At 39.6% G+C, this 25526-nt stretch overlaps 1 protein-coding gene across 7 annotated transcripts in view; it reads left to right on the top strand.

The window, feature by feature from the left end:
- The first annotated feature begins 2071 nt into the window (after positions 1–2071).
- LOC120806894 (ephrin type-A receptor 5) overlaps positions 2072–25526 on the top strand; it is a 61919-nt gene continuing 38464 nt past the window's right edge. For 6 of the 7 annotated variants that reach the window (XM_040158429.1, XM_040158434.1, XM_040158435.1 and 3 more), the window contains exons 1-3: positions 2072–2373; positions 8882–8946; positions 17952–18672. In XM_040158429.1, the coding sequence (XP_040014363.1) occupies positions 2274–2373; positions 8882–8946; positions 17952–18672 (886 nt within the window). In that variant the 5' untranslated portion in view covers positions 2072–2273. Of the gene's footprint in view, positions 2374–8881; positions 8947–17951; positions 18673–22289; positions 23841–25526 lie in introns of those variants that run through there. The other variant, XM_040158433.1, reaches the window with a different exon arrangement.

The raw sequence follows: 25526 nt of genomic DNA, 5'->3' as shown, positions 1-25526 counted from the left end.
TATTATAGAATTAAGCTGATGACACCTCCGGCAGACAACAACAGTTTCTGGCATCCCAGAACCACCTCCACACCCGCTGTCAGTGCTGATCAGACCCCTACACATCTACCATACACCACCGCCACCAGCCCAGCATTACACCTACATTTATTATTGCGCTTGGCAAACAGTTTTCATCTTTTACTGTAAAAGAGGTTATATTTCAAATGTAGCACTAAAAGTTGTGACAGAAATAGGAGGTAGGGATTAGTGCATCTATTGTGGTCGACAAGGAAGGTCGCAGTAGGGTCACTGAAGGTCTGAATGTGTGTTTCTAATTTAGGTGAGCGATGAATGAATCCGTGCAGGTATGTATGGATGCCTTTATGTATGTGTGTGTCTTTGTGTGTACACAAGGAGCGTGGGAGGTGTCAGCAGGGTAAGCCACAGACATATCACCCAGACTCAAAGAATCTAATTGCACCATGGAGAGTGAAAAAGATGGGAAAAAATAGAAAGGCAGACACCGCAAACTGTGACAATGACACAAAGACAAATATAGAGAAGAAGTAGAGATACAAGAGGTACAGAGAAAAGAGGGAGAAGCAGAGTATGCCTTTGCCCAAATATGTATAGGTAACAGTGAGAAACGTGAAAGCAACCGAGTTAGATGGTGAGACATGAGAGAAAAGGGAGGATTGAAGAGAAACGGACCAAGATACCATTACAAAATCATCAAATGACATCTTACAGTTTTATGATCCGATAAATATAAACCAATTTAACACACCTTGAAGAATCATGATGATTGAACAGTGATTTACAGATTTAACTGTACTGAGGAGCCTTATGGGAAAGAATCTATGGGAGGAATGTTTTATTATAAAACACAATTAACTAGAAAGCAGATAAAGAACTGTCATTCACAGCTAAAGCGGGAAGAGTTGGCAGAGGGTATGTGTATGTGTTTGTGCAGTGGTACACCTACACTGTTCTGAGGGTTCTTAGTAAAGGGGCCTTCAAGGACACATTTAAAAGAAAACTGTTACTGTTCAACCGTCTCTGTCTAGACTTTTCCAGTTTGCCCTGGTGCACTGAATTAACTGACGGTGATAATCCCATGACCATAGAACCATAGTGCACACCTTGTTGTAAAGAATGATTTGGTTCACTGCACACCAGCAAAGGTCATCTTCGATTTTAGATTTTAGCCCTCACTGGTAAGGTTTATAGTACAGGTACAATTATTGAGAGTTGGAATTTCAAACACTTTCTCACCAACTGAAGAGTTATAAAAACTGAATTTGAAATATCCAGTTATATATTCACATGTAAAATTGTGTAATTAAAAATAATTATTCTGAGTTGGCGGCGGGGGGGTCCAGACATTCCTGTTGGTAAAATCCTTGTTACTTTGTTTAAACTAGCAATTTCAAACTATGGTCCACTTAGCCAGGACCACGAAAACCTTGGTCACCACCAGTTTTGAATAGAGAGGGGTTGTCCAGGTGACCTTGTGAAATAAGACTTAACCGTCTGTATCTCTACTGTCATTATTAAGTGAAGATAAAAAGCCCCCTAAAACCAGACAAAGAAAGAGGATGTCACATTTTCTATCCAACAGCACAGTACAGAGTACATGAAAAATTTCACAGTGAGTCAAGACTACGCCCCAAGTTCACGCCTTGTGTTATCATGGAGCCTGAAGGCGCCAATAAACCCCACAGCTAATAATATGAGTAAGACACAGGCGCCATCCTCAATTCATTTTGGTTGCGTGTAGCAGGAAGCGGCGTATAAAGTGTAACTGCAATGGTTTGTAATGACTGAGCCCACGATAATAAGCTTAATATGTAACATCGCGCATCCACTTATGTTTTCTCATTCATGCAAAAAATGGGGTGCGGGTTAATAGGCACCATAAATGAATGATGTTACATGCGAAAGTGGTAACGAGCGAAGAGTGATTGATTGTCATTTGTTGAAAGGAGTCCAGCAGCATTAGGGTTCACCTGTGGAGGGTCGGTGATTGGAGAGGCTTTGCCATGTACTCCGCCCCCCCTCCGCCCCCCCGGCGCGCCGCCCTCCTCCCCAAACCCAGAGCGCACACAGCTCCTCAGTACCTTCCCTTACCCCCAGCATAACATGAACTCCCATCTCTCCGAGCGGCCGACGGACGACACAGATGGTCTCATTACGGTGTCCCGACTTGTGCTGACTGAAGCCGCCGTTGTTTAGGAAAAAAGATCCCCCCCCCCCTCCCTCTGACACCGGTTGTGTTTTTCGGATGCGCCATGCAATCTCGTTGGTGGAGTTGTGGCATTCGGCTGGTGGCATGGACATGGCTTTGGAGTCTGGCATCGCTCGGAGCGTGGTGCATCCCCGCAAATGAAGGTAAAACACGCGCAGAGACACGCACGGGTTCATGACACCGCCTGGCTGACCGGTTGAAAGTCTGCTGTGCGCCTTCGGTGGCTCAGACCGGTGGCCCCCCTCAAGCTGGCCATGCAGAAAAGGAGGTCGCCTGTAAAATTCAATTGAGCAGCTCGTGTTTACGACAACAGTGTCGCCCCGAGTCAGTAATGACCGTGTGCTCCGAATCGGGAAAAGCAAACTAAAAAAGGACCTTTGAACAGAACATGCGTTTCTCCAGATAAGCGGTCCTTTGAGGTCTCGGCAGTCCCTCCTGACCCACAGTGCGCTGCGAAAATCTCTGTATTCATCTTAAACATTTCCCTGCGCAGCGTCGAAGATCTTCACCTTATTGTCGAGTTCACAGCGAGCGGGACGCATTTTATGGCGTTTAAAGACAGTAGAGGAAAAAAAAGAATCACGATAAGAATTCTCATTTCCTTTGCTTGGCTCATGTTTAGTGAGTTTTAATTGACCTAGTAGTTTTTTTCACCTCTTCTAATAATGGGGGTTTTGACGCTGTATTTCTCCTCCATTTGCTTTTAATCTTATTTTAGCTTTAGTCTAATCTGGCATTCTGTCTTTAAAGATGTGGACTGAATCATTTAAACCTCTGAATTCTGGTAACATGCCTGCCAGCCAATAAGTCCAGTAGTCGCTGTAGTGATGTTACTTGTCCGACATTAACAGTTTCATGTGTCACCACGCAGAGTTTGGCGCAGTTATTTCCATATGCGTGCAGTCGGTTGCAAACTGTTAACAAATCAGTTTTTCATCTCAGCTGAACTAACGCTCGTCTGCATTTCCCCTAAGTCAAATATGGAGATTTGCAATAGAATTTACAAATGAGAAAAGACAAGAAAAGTGAAAAGTATGGAAGAGCGTGTCAGATATTGTTCCCACGCTATTGTCCGCAGACTGAGCAGCATTTTAATAGCTCGAAATGAATGCCATTGTTTGGGGCTATTAGACAGCATTATCCGGGAAGGAGGGAACATTCATCAACCTCCTCATTCTTCAAATGGCAGATTTATATGGTCAAAGTTTAGATCTGCAAAAGTAGCTCCCATGGGGAACACGCATGGGCCCTCCAGTGGTTTGCAGGGCATCCTTTGGCAGCATATAAAATAGTTAAACTTCATCTAGAATGTGTAGGTTTCCTCTTTTTTTTTATTAGTGTCCGACCACGTGAGGGTTTTGGTTGTTCAACTTATGTATTTGCGCTTAATAGGATAAAGTAAACTTTATATGGGTGTAAACTGGACCATAAGTTCAAAAAAAAGAGTGAAAACTTTACCACTTAACCAAAATCCCCTTGAAAGGAGTATTTCACTTAAAAAAATCTATCCATATTATTCACACAGGAGGTTTGTTTTCTTTAGTGCCAATGTCAATACATGCAAAATACTTGAACTCCCATTTTGTTAAATCGTAGACTTGTTAAAGCCAAGATTCAGGCTGTGAGAATATTATGAATCAGCATCAGACTGGATCATAGGTCTGTGTTTTTACTTGTTAATAAAGGGAGAGAGGGAACTCCTCAAAAACATCCACATTGGGATTTTTCACATTTTAAATTCAGACATTTGCTGTCTTCATTTATCAAGCCTCTCCTTTGTTTTGCTCTAAAACAGCACATCGTTAAAAACCTGTTAAATTTTCTTAAAAGTGCTCTCTCTCAAATTTGAATAGAAAAGCCAAGAACTTCTACTTAACAGAACACATAAAATAAACCCGTTAAACACCTTACCCATCAAGAATCATTTGCCAGAGGCTTCCATTCAATGCAAATTGATTAATTTGGCACATATTTGAATTTCAGTGGATAATCATACCATTGCATGCATAATTGGGGAGGAGAGAGAAGCCCATGTTTAAATAGCTGCTATTCTCTCATTGGGTCAATTTATTGTAATTGAAAAAGTAAGATTAAAACATTTTTTCAGCCTTCTTTAGACATCTTCGCGGAATCATTGGGGATTTTGGCCATTTCCCCATCTCAATTTTTTGTTTTAATATGAGAGGAACATCTTATGAGGCGACATGCTGAGGTTCTGCAGTGTAACGTGTCCTCAGGTTACAGAGCAGACTTACCTCATTCAACTGTCTTTTTAAAACTGAAGTTCACCTTTAATTGAATTGAGTTGAATTTGCAGCTATAAACCAACTTTGTTTTCTGATCGGTGACTAATTAAAGGAGGAAAAAATAGAACAGAGAAAAATCCAGACCCCCCCTTTTGTTATATTGATATTTTTCTAGCACATTGGGGATAGTTTTCCTGCAGTGGTGCTTCACCACTGGTGAATGATGTTGAAGAAAACTGTACACACTGTGCCAAGCTGATTAATTTCCTCTCTTGAAGCTAATCCATTCTTATTTAAATTGATCAATTTCTGAGAGCATCTTGGCGCAGAGCCAGATGCCTCACATCTTTGTCAGAGATTATTGTGTTTGATTAATAATAAAGTCTGACTAATGAGGATAATCTGGGGTGTGTGAACCTACACATTAGGAAGTTTAAAACCCATTACTTTGCTTTTTGTTGGTAATGGTCTTGATCAAAATGAGGATGGTAAATTTGGGTAAATTACAGTAAATGACTTGAAAGAAGTACATGTTTATCTTGCCCATGTATCTGTGTGAAAGCAAGAAGGTAGGCCATTAAGCCAAGAGCAATCCTTGTTAGTATTTAAATGCCACAATCAAACATCATGAGACACAGATGGGTTTTATACTTTAAACATTGGTTTTAGAAATAGGAGACGGGGTTCAGACAAGATTGTACCAAGGATCTCTGAGGTCAATTTGGCACTTAAGCCCATCACCTCTAAGAGTGCCAAAAATGTGCAATTGAAAATCCCCTGGCAGCCTTGTGCCTCAAAGATCAAATATTCAGTTGTCATTTCAAGGAGAATTTTATCAGTAATCCCCAAGCTGAAAATCCACTTATTCTTCAATATATCTGAAATACTTGGAGTATCCTAGAAGTAATGTCACTACAAGACTTTAAATCCCTTCAGTCATTCAGTGGTGCTGACTTTTAATAATAAATTCTGTAGATCATTGTCACAGCTGAGCTGTAACTTAGGTGGTTTGATCCTTAGAGAGAGTGAAAGAGGTAACATATCCCTTATGATCTAGTTCAGCATCACTTATCTCTTCTTTATGGCCTAATTAGATGTCTAATCGCCTCCTAAGGACATCTTTTATTATCCTCCATAGTGCAGTGGAGACAGTAGGACTAGATTATGTGTCTGTGTGTGTGTGTATGTGTGTGTGTGTGTGTGTGTGTGTATGCATTTTTGTTACCTCTTTGGGATCTTTTCCTGGGCATAAACACTGACCTTGTCAGGACCAAAGCGTGGTCCTAATGAGGCAAAACTTCTTTTTTAGCTCCTGGTCAAGGTTAAGGTTAGTGTTTGGGTTGGGCTGGCCACAATGAATGGAAGTCAATGCAATGTCCTAACAAGGATAGCTGCACAAACTAGTGTGTTTGTGTGTGTTTACATGTATTTTTATGGTTGTGTGGCTACATTTTGGTTTCAAACCATCATTTAGGGGAAATGAGGACATAGAATTAGGTTAGAGTTGGGGTTAGGCATTTAGTCGTGATGTTAAAGGTTAGAGTAAGGGGCTAGGGATTGCATTATGTCAATGAGTGTCCTAACAAAGACAGAAGTACAAGTTTGTGTGTGTGTGTTTGGAGGAGTTGCAGACCAAGTCCTCTCGTTTTTATATTTTGTTCTGCTTACACCACTTTGTCATGGTGCATGTCTCTCCGTTTGCTGACACTGGGGCAGGATCGGAGGATTTACAACGTGGCTTATCGCAGAACCTTTGACTGGAAAGATTATACTCAACAGCTGGTTTAAGACCTGAAGGATACTATTAACACTATTTGTGTTAATAGTGTTATTAGTGTTTGTATTAATGTTAATGTAGAGAACATCTGTAGTTGGTATCTCGAAACAAAAAACAGCAGGAAGTACTGTAACACTTTGAAATATTTTAACTTCAGTACCCAGAAATTTTGCAGAGTTAAGTCAACAAGATACTCTTGTTCCGTTTTACCAACCTGGCTGGTCTCTGATAGTTTACTAAACCCAAGGAAAGAGAGACGTAAAAGATCTAATAATCTTGAGTCCACTTTCCCCTAGATTTAGCACTCCATCACATTTCATTTTAATTTTGTCTTGTCCTGTGGGGAAAGAATTGACATATCCAATCCAATTTAATTGAGTAAATAGTGTGAAATCTGTAATGTTATATAAAAATTGACTTTATGTGAAAATAAAAGCATTACACTAATGGGGGAAATGTTTGCATATAAAATGTATTGAATCTGCATATAACAGTATTTGTGATTGTTGGGGGTCTTTTTTGTGAGTTTTTTACTTTTTTTTTGCGAGATTCGCTTGGCAGACCAAGTGAGGTAGATAGCTGTTAACTGCAAAGAAGATGGAATATTTTTTCAGTTTAAATTGGAAAATTGGCTAAAAACTTAATACTCAAGTCAGGGAAATGTATGACTGAACCCTGCCCCTCATTTTAATATTCCAGTAGAGGAACAAGTTATACTGAAGCAAGTAACCATCTAAAATGTGTGAATCTAAGAAGCTGTTAAATTTTTATTGAAGCACTCAGAATATTTTTATTCTTGTTGGACATTGTGTGGTTAATCATCGAATGAAAAATTCAGAGTTAAGGTATATTGTGATCTGCAACAAAGGTAGACTAATTTTAGAATTTTACAAGGGCTGATATCCTGCCAAATCTGGGCTGTAATTCGGGAGGTTAAGGATGTCTGATAATTCACTTACACACTGAACAATCTGGCTGTTGGACGATCAGTTTGATTTTTTTATTTTTTTTTTATGTTTAGAAATCAGCTTTGGTTCTACAAAATGAATAAGAATGCACGGTCGCTACCCAACTTTAGACTAGCTGGCATGGAGCAGATACTACTTGGTTTCTACTAGTTGAATGCTCAAATGTTTACCTCTTAATCTTCTCCCATTTCATGGCAACTGAAAAGCTTTGGTAGCATGAAAGAGGATCCTTCAGTTGGACTTAACCTTTTATTGTTTGAGTACACAGTGTCACAGAGACCGAACGAACTGAACATTATCATAGATGAGATAAAGAAAACTGAACTCCGGCCTGAAAAACAACTGAGTCCTGCTTATGACTGTACATATCATGTCAAACTCATACGAGTTTTGAAGCTGTTGCGAGACAGCCTAAAATGAGGTACATCATATGTTCACTTTTGGGATTTACTGTATTCAGTTTATGTAACATGCTGTAAAGTCATGACCAGGCTACTAGCTAAAAAACCCTCAAGCTGAGCTCTATGTTGATGCTGTAGGACTCATCCATGCCATGTCATCCTCAAGATTTACTCCGATTGAAAAACCAGACTCTGAAGCTGTTGTAAGACACAGAACCACTAAAGAAAAAGTTGCAGCTTGAAGACATATTCACTGCTGTGACTTTTGTAAAGTGCCTCAAAATGTATCCAGAAATGTCTCTGTGAGCTCAAAGTTGCCTCTTTTAACAAGAACCTTCCTTAATTTTTTTTGTCAAAGAAGCAGTTGGACACACTGATGGGCAAGATAAGACAGAATTCACAAGACTACACTGTCGCCGGTGCTGCATAAGAGAAGATAGAATCATGTTGTGAAGAGTGCAGTGGTCAAGTAATTGCACTTGACAGCTTTCAGCTGACAAGCTGCGCCCCGTAGGCAGAGAGAACTTCTTGGATTGGCATCAGACTTGTAACACGACAGTAAAATAATAATGATAATAATAATGATGCAAATACACCTCAGAAACCAGGAGGTGGGGTTGCTGCAGCACCCTCAGCACCGCTGCTTCTCACAGATCTGGCTGAGTAACGTCTCGATGTGGAATCAGCACCAGCTGTGTCTTACGTGTATGGTAGCTAGCGGTGAAAACTTCCCTAATTACTCCCAATGGGAGACACAATAATTTTTAATCTTTTTTTTGTGGCTCTTTTCTTTTTTTTTTTTTTTTTTTTAACATGAAAAAATTATTATTATTATTATTTTTTTTTGAAGTAGAGGGTCAGTCTAATGGGGGGGCATGCAAGGCGCCATGGGTGGGCGCCTTGCAAGCCCCCCCCCCCAGATGTGTTGCATACTGAATTGTTTCATCCCAGGTATAAAGTTGGGCAGCAGTTTTTGGTCAACAAGATGGACAATGTTTAAACACTGGTGAAGTGAATTAAACAAATGGAAACTGCTCCTTATTCTTCTCTTCTATACAATGGAAGAGAGAGACAAATACAAGAAATGACAATTCAAAACCGAGACTAGGATTATTAGATTTCAAATTGGAAATTTGTTTTATAAAATGCTCACAAATAGACATCCTGTTACTTGTGCTAAGATTTAGTCTGGGGAACGATCTGGAGTGAATTTTTGATTAGTTGTTTGTATATACTGACTGTGTTTTTACCTTTAACAGTGAACCTGCTGGATTCTCGCTCTGTGATGGGAGACCTAGGATGGGTGGCCTACCCTAAGAATGGGGTGAGTATGACCAATGCTCAGATTTATAAAATTGTTTTCATTTTTTTTAACTTAATCATGAGGTTGTCAGTGATCATACTGTCTTTGTTATTGAGGGTTGTGTTTTTAGAGGCACATGGTTTCTCTGGTTGCATAGAGGTACTTAGATGTGTTGTCTTCATGGCTTTTGAAAACATTAATATTCCTTATGACATGAAAGTACATCAACACTGTGCAGTTCAGATATCCTTGTAGTGTTTTGAAACATTCCTTACACCCAGTTACCCATCAGCAATGATCAAAATTATTGAATAACCAAAGAATGATCAAAAATGTATTTGACCATATTGGAAAAAATAAACTAGTGTCAATTTAAAACAAATCTGCAGCTTGTAAGCAAACAGTAAAGTGCCAACCTCTAAGATTTTCATTTAAATGATTGTCTGTTAATTCAGTACCTATGGCCCACTGATGAAAGTTTTGCAATATATATATATATATATATATATATATATATATATTTGCAGAATTTTGAACTGGGTGTCTGTGGCAACATTCTTTCGAAAAAGTGCAGCATGAAGGTACTGCTAATGCAAACCAAACATTTCCTACTGTTGCAGCTTCACATTAAAAGCATTTAACTGGCCAAACAGGAGCTGACTTTTATTATGAAATAGTCACGGGAAATGCACTGTGTTTGTCAGTGAGTGTAGCACTTAGCCGCTATCGTTCATCAAAAATGCAAAACAAGAGCAGAGCCATTTTGGGCATTTTTGAACAGTGGATCATAGATTGCAGGGAGTAGTGGAACAGCAAGGACCAGCCACAGTGAGCTGTTAGATGAAGAGCTGCAGGTGACAGGCTGCACACCTCTAACTTCTCAGGCAGCTAACCTATTCCTTTCACTGTGCCTTGCTGTTCGCAGACACAAGCTGTAAAATAAGATAGCCGAATCTACTAGGAATGAAATCTTTGAGACTGCCACTTAAATTTCTTTCTGGGTATGACGAAAGACATCTGTAACTTATGATTTTACACTTAAGTGCAGGCACATCATTTGTTTTATCGAGGATAACATCATTTAATTTCCAAGAACTCTCAGTTCATTATCAGGGTAAATTGAATTCATGAATAAGATATTGAAAGTCACCATGGAATATATTATTCTCAAGCCAGGAATTGAATTTCCATTTCCAAGTATTCCCAGGGCGATGGCTAATTAGAGAATGACTTACAAGAGTTGGAAAATATTTATTTCATGGTATTTTATTGTGTTTTTTAATGAAAAAGAAGTGGTGTTTAAAAACATTTAATAATGTATCCTAGAGTTTCAGGAATACCCCGACTTATGAGACAGTAGTTCACACCCCAATCTGTCACCTTTCTTTGGAAAAATGTAATTCCCTAACACCAAGGGTGTTGATGGTACTGTGGTTGGTTTAAACAGGAATTCATTTGTGCATCCATTTGATCCACATGGAAAATCTCTCATATAGTCACAACTCTTGTTGGCAAATATGCAGCTATACACGCCGGACCAATAGTGCTGACCTTAGCGCTTTCTCACTCTGGGTATTCAAATCATGGCCCACTCTGTGGCTGTATTTAGATGGGAGAGATAGTGCTGACAAAAGCAGCCGTATGTGCAATCATATTAAGGAAGATGTGATTTTGGTGTGTGGTTTTGACAATGCAACTGCATAAATAACTGCACTCAGGGTAGACGGAGGGAGAGAAAATTAAAGATGGGATAAGACAACGTTAGAATCTCATTATAATGTTCTCTCTTATTAGCTGTTATGTTCTTATTCAGCTACAGTTCAAGGTGATTGAAATGTCATTTTTTTTCTATTTAACTTTTTGTCTGACATTGAATTGACAAACGTGTCAGACAAAATGAATAATCCTTTCCTTGTTTGGCATTTTAAATAACAGACGTTATAGTCAACAATTGTAATTCTTATCATGTTCACTATTTCTATGACGGTGCCCAATCTGCAGCATACTCTCGCACATTCTCCACACACAGATATGCATTCACACTTTGGAGCAGCAGTCTGCTGTGGCTAAATAGGATATTGAGGAGGCATGGCTGTTTTTGTTTGTTTGGTTTTTTTTTTAAGTCTCATGTTCCAGATGATTTGTCTCACCTCGTTTTCTCCTCCTCCCTTCAATCACCATCATCGGCTCTCTTCTAATCTTTCATGTTTTTTTCTGGTTCAGCTCTCATCCCTCTTTCTCACATCCATGTTTGTCCCCAAACATTTGTTTGACTCCATATCCCCATTTTCTCTTACTCTCGTCATCCACTTGTCTTTTTTTTAAATCTCATCATCCTCCCCCCATTCCTTTCAGCTTTCCATCTCCAAAGCTTCCATATGCTTTGAAATTTTATGAAACATGCATTTAAGCTAAAAGGAGATGGGGTGAAATAATAGCTTTAAAAATGTTTAAAATTTGATAAATGTTTGGACACAATTCAATGAAGTCCATAACACTGATAAAGTAGCTTGAATTGTATGATTGTTGATTGTGAAACATGGAGAGTTACAGTTTTCATTAAATTCTTTTCCCATGTATGATAAACCTTAATGTTTAGAGGTGAGGCTGTTTCTCTTCTTTATACACAAGCACTATATAAACTGAAATGATAAAGGCCTTAAGAAGCACCTTTTTTTTATTTTAAAAAAAAATCTAATCTAAAGTCTGTCTTGAAGACATCATAACTAGCTGGGGACCAAAGTAAAAATTTGCCTTTAGGCCCCTTGGCAGGTTAATCTGGCAATGTAGAGACAGATGTGGTGTTAGACAGAGGGTGGCGAGAATTAGAGAGAGATGGAGAGCCGCAGACAGTCAGACCGTGACAGCTTGAGACAGACAAGTAGTGTAAGAGAGGAGAAACCAGGCTTACAGTGACCTCAAGAATATAAGTCCTCTGTCTCCTCCTGTTTTTGAAGTAGAGGAGTGAAAATCACTCCTGGCGGTATAAAAAGAAGTGGGCATATGTGGAGTCAAGATGACAAAGATAAAACTGGAGAAAGGAGAGTGTGTGGCATTTTAAGTGTCTTTTGAGCAGAATGACTTTTTTGTCCACTCCCCATATCTCATTGTGGATGTCTGACAGCATCAGAGCAGATGAGGCTGATGAGGGTTTTAGATGGAGACAAAAGAAAGGAGTGAAAAAGCTGTAGACAGATTTTAAAGCAAATAATTAACAGGAGACATGGACATTATTCAAAGGTTTTTGCTAACACAGAAAACAGGATAATTAGGAAGAAAACAACCACCAAAGTCCAATAAAGTAATTTGAAACTCCACATTGGAGCTAAATTACAAACATTTAGCTGGTATTTAAAAATGTCATAATTGGAATTTCAGTTGTTCAATGAAAGTTTGATTCCTTAACATTAGGTGTAGTATAGTGTTTTACATAAAAGGGGACAAAAGACATGAAGATGCAGGCAAGAAAAAAAAAACATGGAGGAATTTTGGTTCCCTGTCCTTTGGGACTATTTGGCTGTCAACCCTTTGTCATCTAATACCTCCATTACTTCCTGTTCCCATTGTATTGGAGGAGTGCTGGTGGGTGGGCTGCCGATCATATGACATTAGGTGGATGCTTTTATCTGCTCCAACTTCAAGCATCATGAAGGGACAAGAATAAAGTATTTTGCTGTCAAATCCATCTGTCTCCATTACCTCCCATCAGTCTGCCAAATCCAAGAGCCTTTTTACTCTGTCCTTATCTGAACATTAGTAGGCGATGGTTACTGGGTCTGTAAAGGCCCTGAACCATCAAGCCAAGCGAGCACTGACTGACTGATGAAAACCTCTGCTTCACTTTGCATCACCTCAGTTCTTTTGCTAAAACTTAAATCAGAATAAACAAGACTGTAGCTGACGGCTGACATGCACCTCATTCTGACCCTGTGCAGGAGCAAAAAGTAAGTGGAAAACCCCATTACTTGGCATTGCAGGAAGACGCCAAACTAGCCCACCATTTTCACAACACTGAATCTGTTTAAATGGCCTTGATACATGCTCAGAATACGAACTTAGAATATGTCTGTCAAAAATTGCAACTAGCACTCTGAAGTATTGTTTTTGTTTTTTTTTTTTGCGTTTGTCTGATCAATTTAAAGCAGAAATACTGTATCTAATCATGGTTATTATAATGAAATTGTGATTTGACTTATTATTTTCTATATATTGAAGCATGTAGTTGTGGTCTACAGAGAAAAGACAACTTCCAAGCAACACTGGTGACTATTCTTCAGAAAAATTGACCATTTTTTCAATTAAGATATTTGTGGTATACTTGAGATTATTCAATTATGTTCAAATATAATTGATACACTCAAAAACAGTCACATAGTTGGCCAGTAATTATGGGTTGTTGGGTTTGGAAAAGTGTGTTTTGTGTAGGTTGTTTTATGACATAATAAACTAAGCTTTAAAAAAAGGTAATGTCCAACAACATTTAGATATCAGACTGACATGATACAGCTGACAGCTCTGCACTTATAGCTCCTGATTCAGATCTTTTCGGATGATAAGCTTGAACAACAACACTCGAGAGTGCTTAAAGGTGTAACTGAGAGTTTCCACAAACTCTGTCCACCGGCAATCTGTCTTTCAAACTCAGTGTGAAATGATGTGAGGCGATCAACCCTACTTTGACAAAAGTCTTTTGCTTGGGCAAAAAGAAGAAAAAAATAGGAGGTAAAACCACACTAAATTGGTTTAATCACTAATTTTCCAGCCTGAGCAGCCAGTTTGAGAGATCTCTTTCATTGACTGCCTCTCTGATTCAGCATGCTCACCTGACCAAAGATAAGGGCAAGCTAGCATCAAAGTTGATGAACACACTGCAGAAATACAGAAGCTCAACGATGGCCCAGTGACAGCTAACAGTTGGCTTGATGTGTCAGGCTTTAAACTAAGGGGGAGCAGCTATTTGAACAGTTCAAGGAGTGTTTGCTTAGATATTTGTTGTGCTGCAGCTCTTATGCTGTTCAACAGATTCTTTCTTTTTCCCTTGGCACATTACACTACCATGAAGGAGTTAAGATGAGAGATAGAGAAAGAATAAGAAAGATAAGAGAATGGGGGAGATTAAATGGAAGAAGGGTGACAGGAGGGAGGGAAGGGGGAGAGAAGTTTAAGAATGGAAAGGGAGACTAGCAGAAAACAGGGACAAGGAGAAGACAAGAAGTCAGAAGCTACAAGTGGAGGGGGGTGAGATGGGAGAAGTGGGGGAAGTTTTCGAACAGTGTTTCTGGGTTAGACTTAAGATTGGATAATTAAAGGAAGAATAGAGGACATGTAGAGGGAAAATGATGATGGACATGGATGACATGAAAAGGCAGAGGAATCAGCATGAGAAAAGGGGTGTTAGAATGGATGAGATGAAGACAGAAATAGAGATAAAAAGGGGAGGTTGGGATTAGGGTTGGGGGCGATTCTTGAATGGGTAAGGGGTGAGAAGGACAGATCTATTATAGTGTCATGACAGTCAGTGGTAATAGGGAGTAATAATAAGTTGAGGACAGCGTCATAGACTTAGAACCAGGAGGGCACTAAGCACAGCCATAGGGGGTCTGCTCACCGATGTGACAGGTGGATGTACAAGCAAACCCACACACATAATAGTCAACAAAACAAACACACAGTAATGAGGAGCTAGAGGGATGCCTATAAGGACCATTCAGTGTCAGGAGCAAAGTAGAGAAGGCCAGAAGGTAGAGAAGAAATGATGCAGAAGTGAAAGAGAGGTAAGGGCTGCATCAGAGGGTCTTAAAGGACTGAAATTAAGAACCTCACGTTATTGGGCCCATTTACCATCATTTAGGCCCAAAACTCTCAGTCTGTTGGCTTTGCAATTGTTCACAATAAAGCGTCAATAACTTACGTCTTACTGCTAGTGGTATCTAGAAATGCAGATAGTTTTGGTTCTATGTGTCAAGTTTTTGATATACAGTGGGGTCCAAAAGTCTGAGACCACTTTCCCATTCAAGTGAATGGGAAACTGTATATGCCTATGAAAGTGAAAGTGCACGAATACTTTGGAAAACAAGAGACATTTCTTTTTGGAAGCAATGTCCTGGTTATCCTGGATATTTCAGTCTTTGCTGTCAACCATTCCTCTGGAAACAAAATCTTTGGAAGGAGTGGTTCCAATATACGGTAAACTGCACACAGCAAGCTTTGGATTTTCTGAGTAACAGGTATGTTGTTTTAAGGAAAGACACAACAGAAATCTCTGAAACCGATCTGAAAACTTGAGCAGGTAATTATGAAAGTATCTATATGGCTAGATACCACAAGGGATAAGTGGAAAAATGTCTCTTTCTTTGACTTTGAGTGGACTGACCCTGTAAGAAGAGGTTGTGTGAATTTCATGAAAGGTGAGCTGGGTGCATTGAAGATTATAATATCAAATTTTTGAAACAAAGGGGCAGTGAATTGCTTTACAGAATCATTAAAAGATGAAGAGGCAAAGCAGAAATAGATCTACCATAAAACAAACATACAAACACTAATGAGATTTCAAACATGTTTCTGTTTCTCAAGCAACTCATATTGTCAGCATGCGGGGTCCTGACCTTGTGGTGTTAGTGTGTTGCTCTATGTACCAACTTTTGTGTTTGGCCTCTGAGGACCCTACCCACCTAATCCCATGTACTGTAGTCTTTAAAGATCCAATGAAAGAAGCACTTGAACTTCCTAGAAAACAGCTGCTTCCTGGAAAACCATGCAGGCTCAGTGGTCAGATCATGGTGCACTAGTGAGTGTTGCTAAAAAGTCCTACTGTAAAGTCTTTGTCTCCATAAATAAAAGCCCTTTATTTTATACTTGAGCTACATCCCTCCTATTTTAAAAGGAAATACATCACATCAAGGAAGTAAGGACACCATTTCATGGAAAGTAACAGTATGAACCCCGCTAACCTTTATTTGATGTGTCAGTTTCTAAGCTCATTTCATACAGGGTATTTATTTGCAAACTAATGGCTCATGTTAAATCATTGTTTGTTGACTCAGTTTAAAGAGTAAGCCTATGCAAGTGTCGTGTCCTATTTCCATTAGTAATCAAACACTATTAAAACAGTCGAGCTGCAGAGTGGGAAAATTTCCAGTGGTAACAATGGCAGCCATGCTTTTTCAGATACTGAACCCATTTGGTTCCAAGCAAAACCGGAGAAGGTCATCTGTTCAACTCCCTGCTGGGCTACCAATAATGGTGTGTGTGTGCGTGTATGTGTGCGTGTGTATGTGTTAAGCTGTGTAAAGCTCAGAGCAAGCTGGTGGATCTGTGTGATCTAACCAGTAAGAGGCTTAATGTCTGCACTGGGACTGACTGGGCTAGAGTCTGGGAGAGATAGTGACTCAGTCACACGCAATCATACACAGATATGTTTGTGCATCTGTACTTGTGAGGACTCTCATCAACATAATGCATTTATATAACAATGCCCTTAACCTTATCCTAAATCTAACCTTAACTCTTAAGCCATGTCTGAACTCTTAAACAGCCCTTCAAGGAATTGATGACATTCAAAATAATTCTTCACTTTTCAAAAATGTCCTCACTCCTAAGGTCTAAATCTGAAATTGGTCATCACAAAGATAGAAGTACAAGAGTACAAGAGTACACACACACGATAAGCATATCAACATAAAGGCATTTATATTTACCAACACACTTACTATTAACACTTGGCAATACCTGCATTCATTCACAAAAGTTCGGGAACTACATGATTAAAAACCATAAAACAAAAGAGAGAGACTAAAGCAGGGAGGGATAAAAACTAGATTGTGAAAAAAAACAGATGGTGAACAAGACAGAGAAAAGAGAGAGAAAAGACAAAGACAGAAGGCTGTACACAACAGCTACAGCAAGGATTGATTAATATGGGCTATTAAGCTATAACATCAGATCATAGTCTGGTCCCTCTGGCCATATTACAGTGACATGATGAAGCGCCTGTATTAGCCATGGGAGAGTGCTAGTGATGCTGATAATAGCCAGCTCCCAGGAGACCTGAGGAGGGAATTAATGCTGCTGTCTGACACACAAACGGGCATGGATGCAGATGCTCACATACACACAAGCTTTGAATACTGACAGTATCATTTACATATATGCACGCACACACACAGGAATGGACAAACACACACACACACACACAATACTGTACATATCCCTTTTGCAGTAGGAGGCAATGAGGTGGAAGGGATGAAGATGATTCTTCTATATATACCTACACACTTGCTGTATGATTTGAATTTTTGATACCAAAACTATACTTGTTTTGATTCCTTACTTTGAGGGCTATAACCATCTTTTTCCACAAAACCCTTATAACAAAAGGAAGCAAAGTTCTCAAACGTTAATCTTGTCGATCAGTAGTAGTGGAAAGTAAGTAAATCCATTTACTCAGGTACAGTCCTCAAGTGCAATTTTGAACATTTCCATTTTATGCCACTTTATACTTCTACTTCAGATTGGAATATTGTACTTTGCGCTCAGCTACATTTATCTAACATTTACTAGTTATCTTTCAGATTAGGATTTTACATAAACAAAACATACAAAAAGCTTATAAAATACAATGCATAGCTAAGTCTAAAACCAGTGTTTGTGAGCAGTTGAAGAAAGCTCCCCTCTAAACTTCTCAAAATGTTTCATTTAAATAATTGTAAATAAATAAAAGGCTCAGGAATGTAAAATTAACCAATATTTAACAAATAATGAAAAAAAATTTAAAAATTAGGTATACATTTGTGTTTGTTACTATTTTCCTTTTCCATAAATCATCTCCAGACCCCTCGGATTTATCTTGGGACCCTTTTCGAGGGGCCAGACCCCTAGGTTGGGAACCATTTGACTAAATAGCACCGAAAAAGTACTAAGCTTCAATACCCAGCTCTACGTTCCAGGTATCAAAGGGAAATTTTGTTTTACCTTTCCCCTCGTTTTCCCCTCTCACTCCATTAATCTCCTTCTTTTCTCTACCTCAGTGGGAGGAGATCGGTGAGGTAGACGAGGACTACGCCCCCATCCACACCTACCAAGTGTGCCGTGTCATGGAGCAGAACCAGAACAACTGGCTCCACACCAACTGGATCCTGACCGAGGGCGCCCAGCGGGTCTTCATCGAGCTCAAGTTCACCCTAAGAGACTGCAACAGCCTGCCCGGTGGGGTCGGGACCTGCAAGGAGACCTTTAACATGTATTACTACGAAACGGATGGGGACGAGGAGGAAATGGAGGACGGGGAGATGAGAGATGGAACGGGGATGACGGAGGAGGAAGACAGGGTGATGAAGGAAAGCAGATACATCAAAATTGACACCATAGCAGCTGATGAGAGCTTCACAGAGCTGGACCTGGGGGACCGCGTGATGAAGCTCAACACTGAAGTCCGCGATTTAGGTCCTTTGACCCGGAAAGGCTTCTACCTGGCATTTCAGGATTTGGGGGCCTGCATTGCTTTAGTCTCAGTGCGGGTTTTCTATAAACGCTGCCCATTTCTAGTGAAGAGTCTGGCCGAGTTCCCCGACACCATCCCAGGCTCGGAGGCTTCGCAGCTTGTAGCGGTAGTGGGCCGCTGCGTTAATAACTCCCTGCCTTTATATGAGCCTCCCAGGATGCATTGCAGCACAGAGGGAGAATGGCTGGTGCCTATCGGGAAGTGTGTATGCCAGCCAGGGTTTGAGGAAATCAGCGGATCTTGTCACGGTGAGAGGGGAAAGTTTGGGTGTGAAATAATGCTGAAGTAGTTCCTGATTCCAGTTTTTTAGAAGTGAGAATTAAATGCCTTTTTACTTTTCATATCATTGTCCAGAGTTACCTTTTTTTATTTTTTTAGGTTTGTGAATTCTTGTTTTGGGTTACTATCTTAGATTTGTGTGTTTATTTTTATATCCATGCACATGTTTGTTTTTAGTATTGTGTGCTTAACTGTGTGAATGGATCTGTTTATTCTTTTACTAAGGGTGTTTCTTGCTGTGAGTGGGCGTGTGTCTGTTAGTGTGTTTCTCCCCAGCTTAGAGCAGGGTATTCCACTGAGCCCAGCAGCACTTTGCTGCTCTCATGCAGACGCTGTTCTGCTCCGACTTGAGCCCAAACATTCACACCACTGACCTTAACTGCCATTTCCACAGGCACCCAGGGCCTCTACAGTTTTTCTCTCCCTCACTCCTCTCCAATCTTCCTCTGTGCTGTCTTTAAATTACTCAATTTTCAGACTTGCACACTAGACTTTACTTGTGAAACCAAGAGCAGTTCTGAGTGGCATGGCAAAATTTCAGAACAATCCCAGAGAACAGTTATTGTAGTGGCATGAAGCTATATGCTACAGAAAATTGAAATGTGATTATCTGGTCGCTCGACTGTTTCATCTCTTCACACAATGTTCTACCAATCAAGTGTCAGTCTAAAGCAGAACTAACTTTTTACTTTTCTAATTTACACGTTTTTGTGAGTGTGTATGTGGAGTATATGAAATCTGAGTTATATAAACCCACTCCATAGCAGAAATGTTGGTTTTTAGCTTAAAACCATGTCCAACTTGGCATGGCATAAGTACTAATACACCAGATATACAGTATTATTCCTGTCCCACAAAGCTCCAGTGATACATAATTGGAAAACTGGCTTGAACATTCAAGAAAGGTGTTTAGTGGTGTGCATGGCAGCTGTGGATTCAGGGAGCACTTCCTTAACACGAGTCTGAATTACTATTGAAGTCATTACACAATGCCTCCAGAAGATCCAACTGTAAATTCTCCTCTTTTAGATATTATCAGTTCATTATAATCAAATGGTAGAACATAGTAGCTATGTAACAAACCGTCTCTAGCTTTAATTTGTCAGGCATGGACTGATCATTAGGAAATGGCTGTCAGTAGGCCACTGGCCTGCCTGGAGTCAGACTGTAGCAGGCTGGGCCGTTACCCAGACTGTTACAGATTTGTAGCTGACAAGTCTATAAAAGCATTCTGGTGTTCAGAAGTAATACCTGAGAGCTCATTCTGTACTGTATCAACAAAATGTGAGTTCAGAAAAGGATCATCTTGGAGGATATTATGTACTGCACATGAGTGTACCACTGCATGAACACTGTACTCGAAAGGGACAGACATTGGCAGCAAATAAAGATGTATGAACATCTGACTAATACTGTGATTACCACTCATTAGCTTGCTGCCCAGTTATGGCACAGCTAATTATGCTTTACAGACTTGTGCCTTTTGACTAATCTGGTGTGACCAGTCGCGTCTGCTGAAACCTGCTGGAGAATATTCAGAAGCGATCTGCATGTACAGTAGTTTCATCCAAAACTAACGCAACTTGTGGCTTTTCTGTTCCATGTTAGCATCTTTTGCATGTAATCTGTTTCTCAAATCTGTTGCTCTAGAACTTGTATCTTTACACATTATTGGCAATGTGCAGATCTCTTAGTTTTACTTGTGTTTCAGTTGATGTTGTCTTAGTGTACACAAAATATTGTAGACTGCAGCTTTGTTTTCTCCAAAACTAGCATGGCTCTGGGGATGGTGATGCCGGTAGATCAGTTGGTCTGTCCACACACCACTTTGGTCCAGACAGAAACATTTTAGCAACTATTAGATGGATTGCCATTCCATTTTGTACAGACATTAATCCCTACTGGATGAATCCTACTGCCCTTGGTGACCTTCTGACTTTTCCTTTAGCGCCACCATTACTTTGACATTTGTTGTTCAGACTGAATGATCTCAATAACTACTGGATGGAACATCATATAACTTGGTACAGATGGTCTCCCTCTGGTTGAATAACTTTGGTGAGACCTTAACCTTTCAACTTGTGCCATCATCTGGACAAAATTTTTATTTGTCCAATATTTACCTGATAAACTTAAGCATCTTACTTTTGTTATTGTGATTTTTTTTCTTTTTTTTTTTTTTTTGCATGCTGACTTTAGCATTTAGCTCAAAGCACCACTGTGCCTAAAAGTACAGCATCAAAGAGGTGCTAGCGTGGCTGTGGACTCTAAGTCATGTTATTCTTAAGAGTAATTTCTTCTTCTTTGAAGTTAACGGAACATACTTTTATGGTGATGACAGTAATGCATAATTTAACGTACATTACCTGCATTGCTCTCGCTGCTATGTCAGTTGCATGTGCAAGACCTCTGTTTATGTACACTATGGTAGGTTTAAAACTTGTGCATATTAAAAAATGTAAATCAAGCTCCTAACCTAAAAGGCAAACTAAAATGCATACTTGATTAAAAAATAATATATTTATTAGTTTTCCCTTTATCACCTGTATACTGCACATACGGTATTCATGTGTCATTCAAATGAAACCAAAACCAACATGGAAAGAAAACCATTTTCCCCTTTTCAAGTGAACAGACGCCAGTGTGCTAAAATACTGTTATTCACAAGGTTTAGAAGTCTATATAGGTAATTTGAAATGTGTTTCCGCATTTCCAAAGACTTGGTCAAAAAGACTTGGTAAGCGTGTAACAGAGACGTGGTTTGTAACTGCATGGAGCTGTGGGGACAGCAGCAAAGATTAAAACTGTATTTTTGTTCCATGAGACATGGTGTAAACTGAGCTTTAAGGAAATAGCCAAAAAGTAGCATTTCCTTTGTACCCCTATTCACAAAGGGGTGTGAGGGTGTTATATGACACTGTAATAAAATATGACCCTGCTACCATTTCTAGTAAGAAGCTGACAGTATGTCTGATGCCGTGTTTTCACAGTCTTGTTGCAGCAGAACAAAGTTTCAGGGTTGCAGAACTGATTTTCATTTTAATGAGTTTCAGAGTATTTTGTATTCCAGGAAGATGAACTTGTGTGATATGCAAATTTTTGCTACTGGTTAAGCATTTTAGAGTGAAAACATCTCCAGTGCTTGCAGTAATATTGGTGGTTGTTGTTGTTTTGTTTTTTGTTTTGTTTTTTTTAATCATGGTCATACGCACAGCAAAATGAAGTAAACATACTTACATACATACAACAGTAAGCTGTCAGAGTAGAACATACTCCTTGCAATAGATGAAGCTACAGGAGGATTTTTTTTCTTGCAGTTTCATATGCAGATGAGACTGTTAAACTGACAGCCTTTGAAACTGTCTACAGAGAGAAACATGGCAGGGTTTCCTCTCTCTCAGCTTTTTAACCATATGTGTTCTCTGCCTCAGCAAACACTATTTCATGTGCATTTCGGTCCCTCACATTGGAGTGTGAAGTGTTGAATTCTGTTTTTGAGACATTGAAAGTGTGCCTGGACTACATTCTGCGAGGTGATATGTATTCAGTGTCTTCCTTTTTAGGATGGTTTCTGTTTTCCTTTCAGAAGTGGAAGTTCTGAACATCTGCTATGCTGGATTGGAGAACCTGTACTGGATGTAGTGGTTTAATTTTCTCTCCATTATGTCTATTTTGCCCCCTCTTTTGTGAATGTCAGTGTATTTTTAAAAAGGGTAGAGCTGTTTTTAAAGGAGATGGAGCATTGGTACTAACCAGATTTTATTTGATAGCCTGTTAAACCTTTTCAGTTAATGTTTTAAGCATGCATGTCTCATAGTAGAATGTGAATCAGTGGGTTGCAGGTCAGAATACAGTACATTGTGTGTATATGAGGGGAAACGTGTAAGTCTGTGTGGATCCTGGCTGTATTGGCTGCTTGTGCTGCCTAGCAGAGCATGATTTAATGCAGCCTTTGTGAATGTAGGACAGAACACGGTATGGACACCTCTTTCTCCTCCTCTTTGTCTTTTTCTTCCTCTCTCTCTGCTGCTCTATCTCAGTCTCACATCTCTGCAGCTTTCTCCTTCTCAGTCCTTTGCTCTCTGTCTCTTTGTCAATACCTCGGTTTCTCCATTCCCCATTTTGCATCTCTTTCCTTTTTCCTCTCTTTCTCTCATTTTATCTTTCCCTGACTGCCTATCATTTATTGTCCATCCATCTCCCTCCCTCCTTCTCTTCATCTTTATTGCTGCCAACTACATTGCCACTCTTCTGTCTTTTACACTCTGGCCAGTGCCTCTCACTCCACTTCCATCTCCTTCTTCCCTATAAAAATCTCTCCATCAACAATCCAGCTCCTGTCTTTTTTACCCTGCCCCTCCTTCTCTTGTGCACGCACATACACATCTCTCTCAAAAGTATATCTCTATTTTATGGCAAACATTTAGCCACAATACAACAGCACAGTGTGAGTGGTTTGCACTGTGGGGAAATACCAAAGAATGTTTGACAAAACTGTACAGTATCGTCTGTATGCGAATGCACTGTTGGATAGACATTTGTGTTATTCATTGCTCTGTTCTGCTATTGTCCTATTTATTTTTATTTTTATTTTTTTGCGGCATAGCTAACATTATCTTGTTTCAAATGTCAGCACAGCAAGTGAAAGATGCCTAGAAAGTAAGTATATTTACATTTAAAGCGTGTGTTGATCCTGTCTTGTTATACCAGGTATAATATTGTGTCAGATGAGATCTAAAGATACTGTATGTGATTGTGTTAGATTTATAGTTGTAGGCACAACTTTTGCTGGGATAATTGGTTATAGCCTGCAGCACTGTCAGTCCAGCAAGCTTGAGGAGAGGAGATAGATGAGTAGATAGACGGAAGGATGGGAGTAGTACAGAGAGGAGAACTGATGGCTAAACAAGGGGACACAAGATAAATTGAACATTTCACACTACAGGATGTGATGGCAGAGAGACATAGAGATGGATGAGTGTTGTTTCAGGGGTGATTGCAATAGAGGAGGGATAACTGAGGATAGATGTTGGCAAATGGCTGAAGAGATGAGGAGATGGGGGGGGTTGTAGATTGCATTCAGCCTCACAGATGTGAGGTAGGAATAATGGCTGAATGGAGCATTGGAATAATGTTTGAGTTGAATGTTGGGTTTATGGAAGACCTGAGTGGGGTGTCAGAATGACTACAAAACTTAGTTTTGTTGTTTATCCTAGTTTGAACCTGGTTATTTATATCCTTTTATAGGTTATTAGGATAAACCCAGTTTGTAGACTGGTTGTCAAGACTTTGCTGAGGTAGTATGAATATATCATCCCATTTTTTTTTTAATTCATATTTTATCTGTTTCGTTTTGTTTTATTTTATTCTGACTCCAAAGCAACTTGGTTGAGAACGAACATGCATTCACAGCCAAGACCTATTAGACATATTATGTTGAAACCAGAATATGATGTTGCATGTGCAAATACATAAAAAAGGATACAACCAGAATACTCTTGTTCATGTAAAGACATTTAATGAGAGAATAGCTGAATGAGTGGGAATGTTGTAGTAGTGGAATAAAGGCTAAAAGGATTGTTTGAATGAAGGGATTTTAGGATGAAATAACATTTCTTTTAATGGAATAAGGGCTAAATTAATAGTTGAAATGATAGATTAAAGGCTGAATGGAGAGTTTGGTGAAATAAGAGTTCCTCGAATGTTGGAATAAGGATATATGAGCTGGGTGAAATGTTGTAATGATAGTGAAAGAGCTCAATGACATACTGGAATGATTGAATAATGGAAGAAGGGATGGATTCAATGTTGGAATAATGAAATAAGGGCTAAACTGGATGTTGGACTGACAGGATAATTGCCGAATGCCATGTTGAGAAGATGAAATAAAGGTTGAATGGAATGCTGAAATTGACAGCTGTCAGGCAAGATTCAGGCTGCACTGAATTCATGTGACAAAAGAAAAAAGATTTAGATGGCAAGGTACAAGATGGGCAGCAAAGTCAGGGGAAGAGAGGAGGGGGAGTAGACAGACCACAGGAAAAAGAATGACTGGAGATGAGGAATACAAATGAAAACGAGGACAACTGTTGGTATCAATTAAAAGAAAAGCTTGGAATGATTACGTGCTGCCTACTAGTAGGACAATAAAACCGCAGAGCTTTTCGTTGAGCGAGTGTCATCTAAGTGTGTCATGGGTGGTGCTGGATTTCCCTTGACGATACTTTGTTTCAGTGCCAGGGCTCCCCTGATGTTACTCTTTGTTTGCCTGCCTGTCAGACGTCACTGCAGCCTATGTCAAACTCAATCTGGTCACGGTGGTGGTGCTGCCATCAGAAACTGACTCAGTGGAGTAGTAATGTGAGGCAGCTTCCTGCCTTCTGGCTCCAGGGAATTTTGGAACAAGCGGCTTGCACTTTCAGCGTGGGGCTTGTGGTTGATGGTGTTCTGACAAGGGTATTACAGTCACTTGCATAACACAGATATACACATATGATCAAACTGAAATCAGCCATTTCATGTTATCCACATGTGCCGATAAGGGTCTTAGTTCCAACACCACCTTGGTTTTGGTTGTATTTCTTAATTCATTACATTAGTTTAGTTAACTTGTATTTTTATGACATGGCAAACACTTGACCCATCTCGCAAGGGATTTACAAGACACTGTTATAAGTAAGACATAAAAAAAAGAAGACATCATCCACTAACACATATTCAAAACCAAAAGAAAACCTAAAGAAATCATAATGTTAAATTTTTATCTACAAACTTTGAAATGAAATGTCCTGATTTCACAAACATTATGCCCACCACATATACT

The sequence above is a fragment of the Xiphias gladius genome, chromosome 20 (assembly GCF_016859285.1).
Source record: "Xiphias gladius isolate SHS-SW01 ecotype Sanya breed wild chromosome 20, ASM1685928v1, whole genome shotgun sequence".
In the NCBI taxonomy this organism is placed as follows: Eukaryota; Metazoa; Chordata; class Actinopteri; order Istiophoriformes; family Xiphiidae; genus Xiphias; species Xiphias gladius.
The sequence above is the reverse complement of the archived record's forward strand: the minus strand, read 5'-3'. Positions and strand labels throughout refer to the sequence as shown.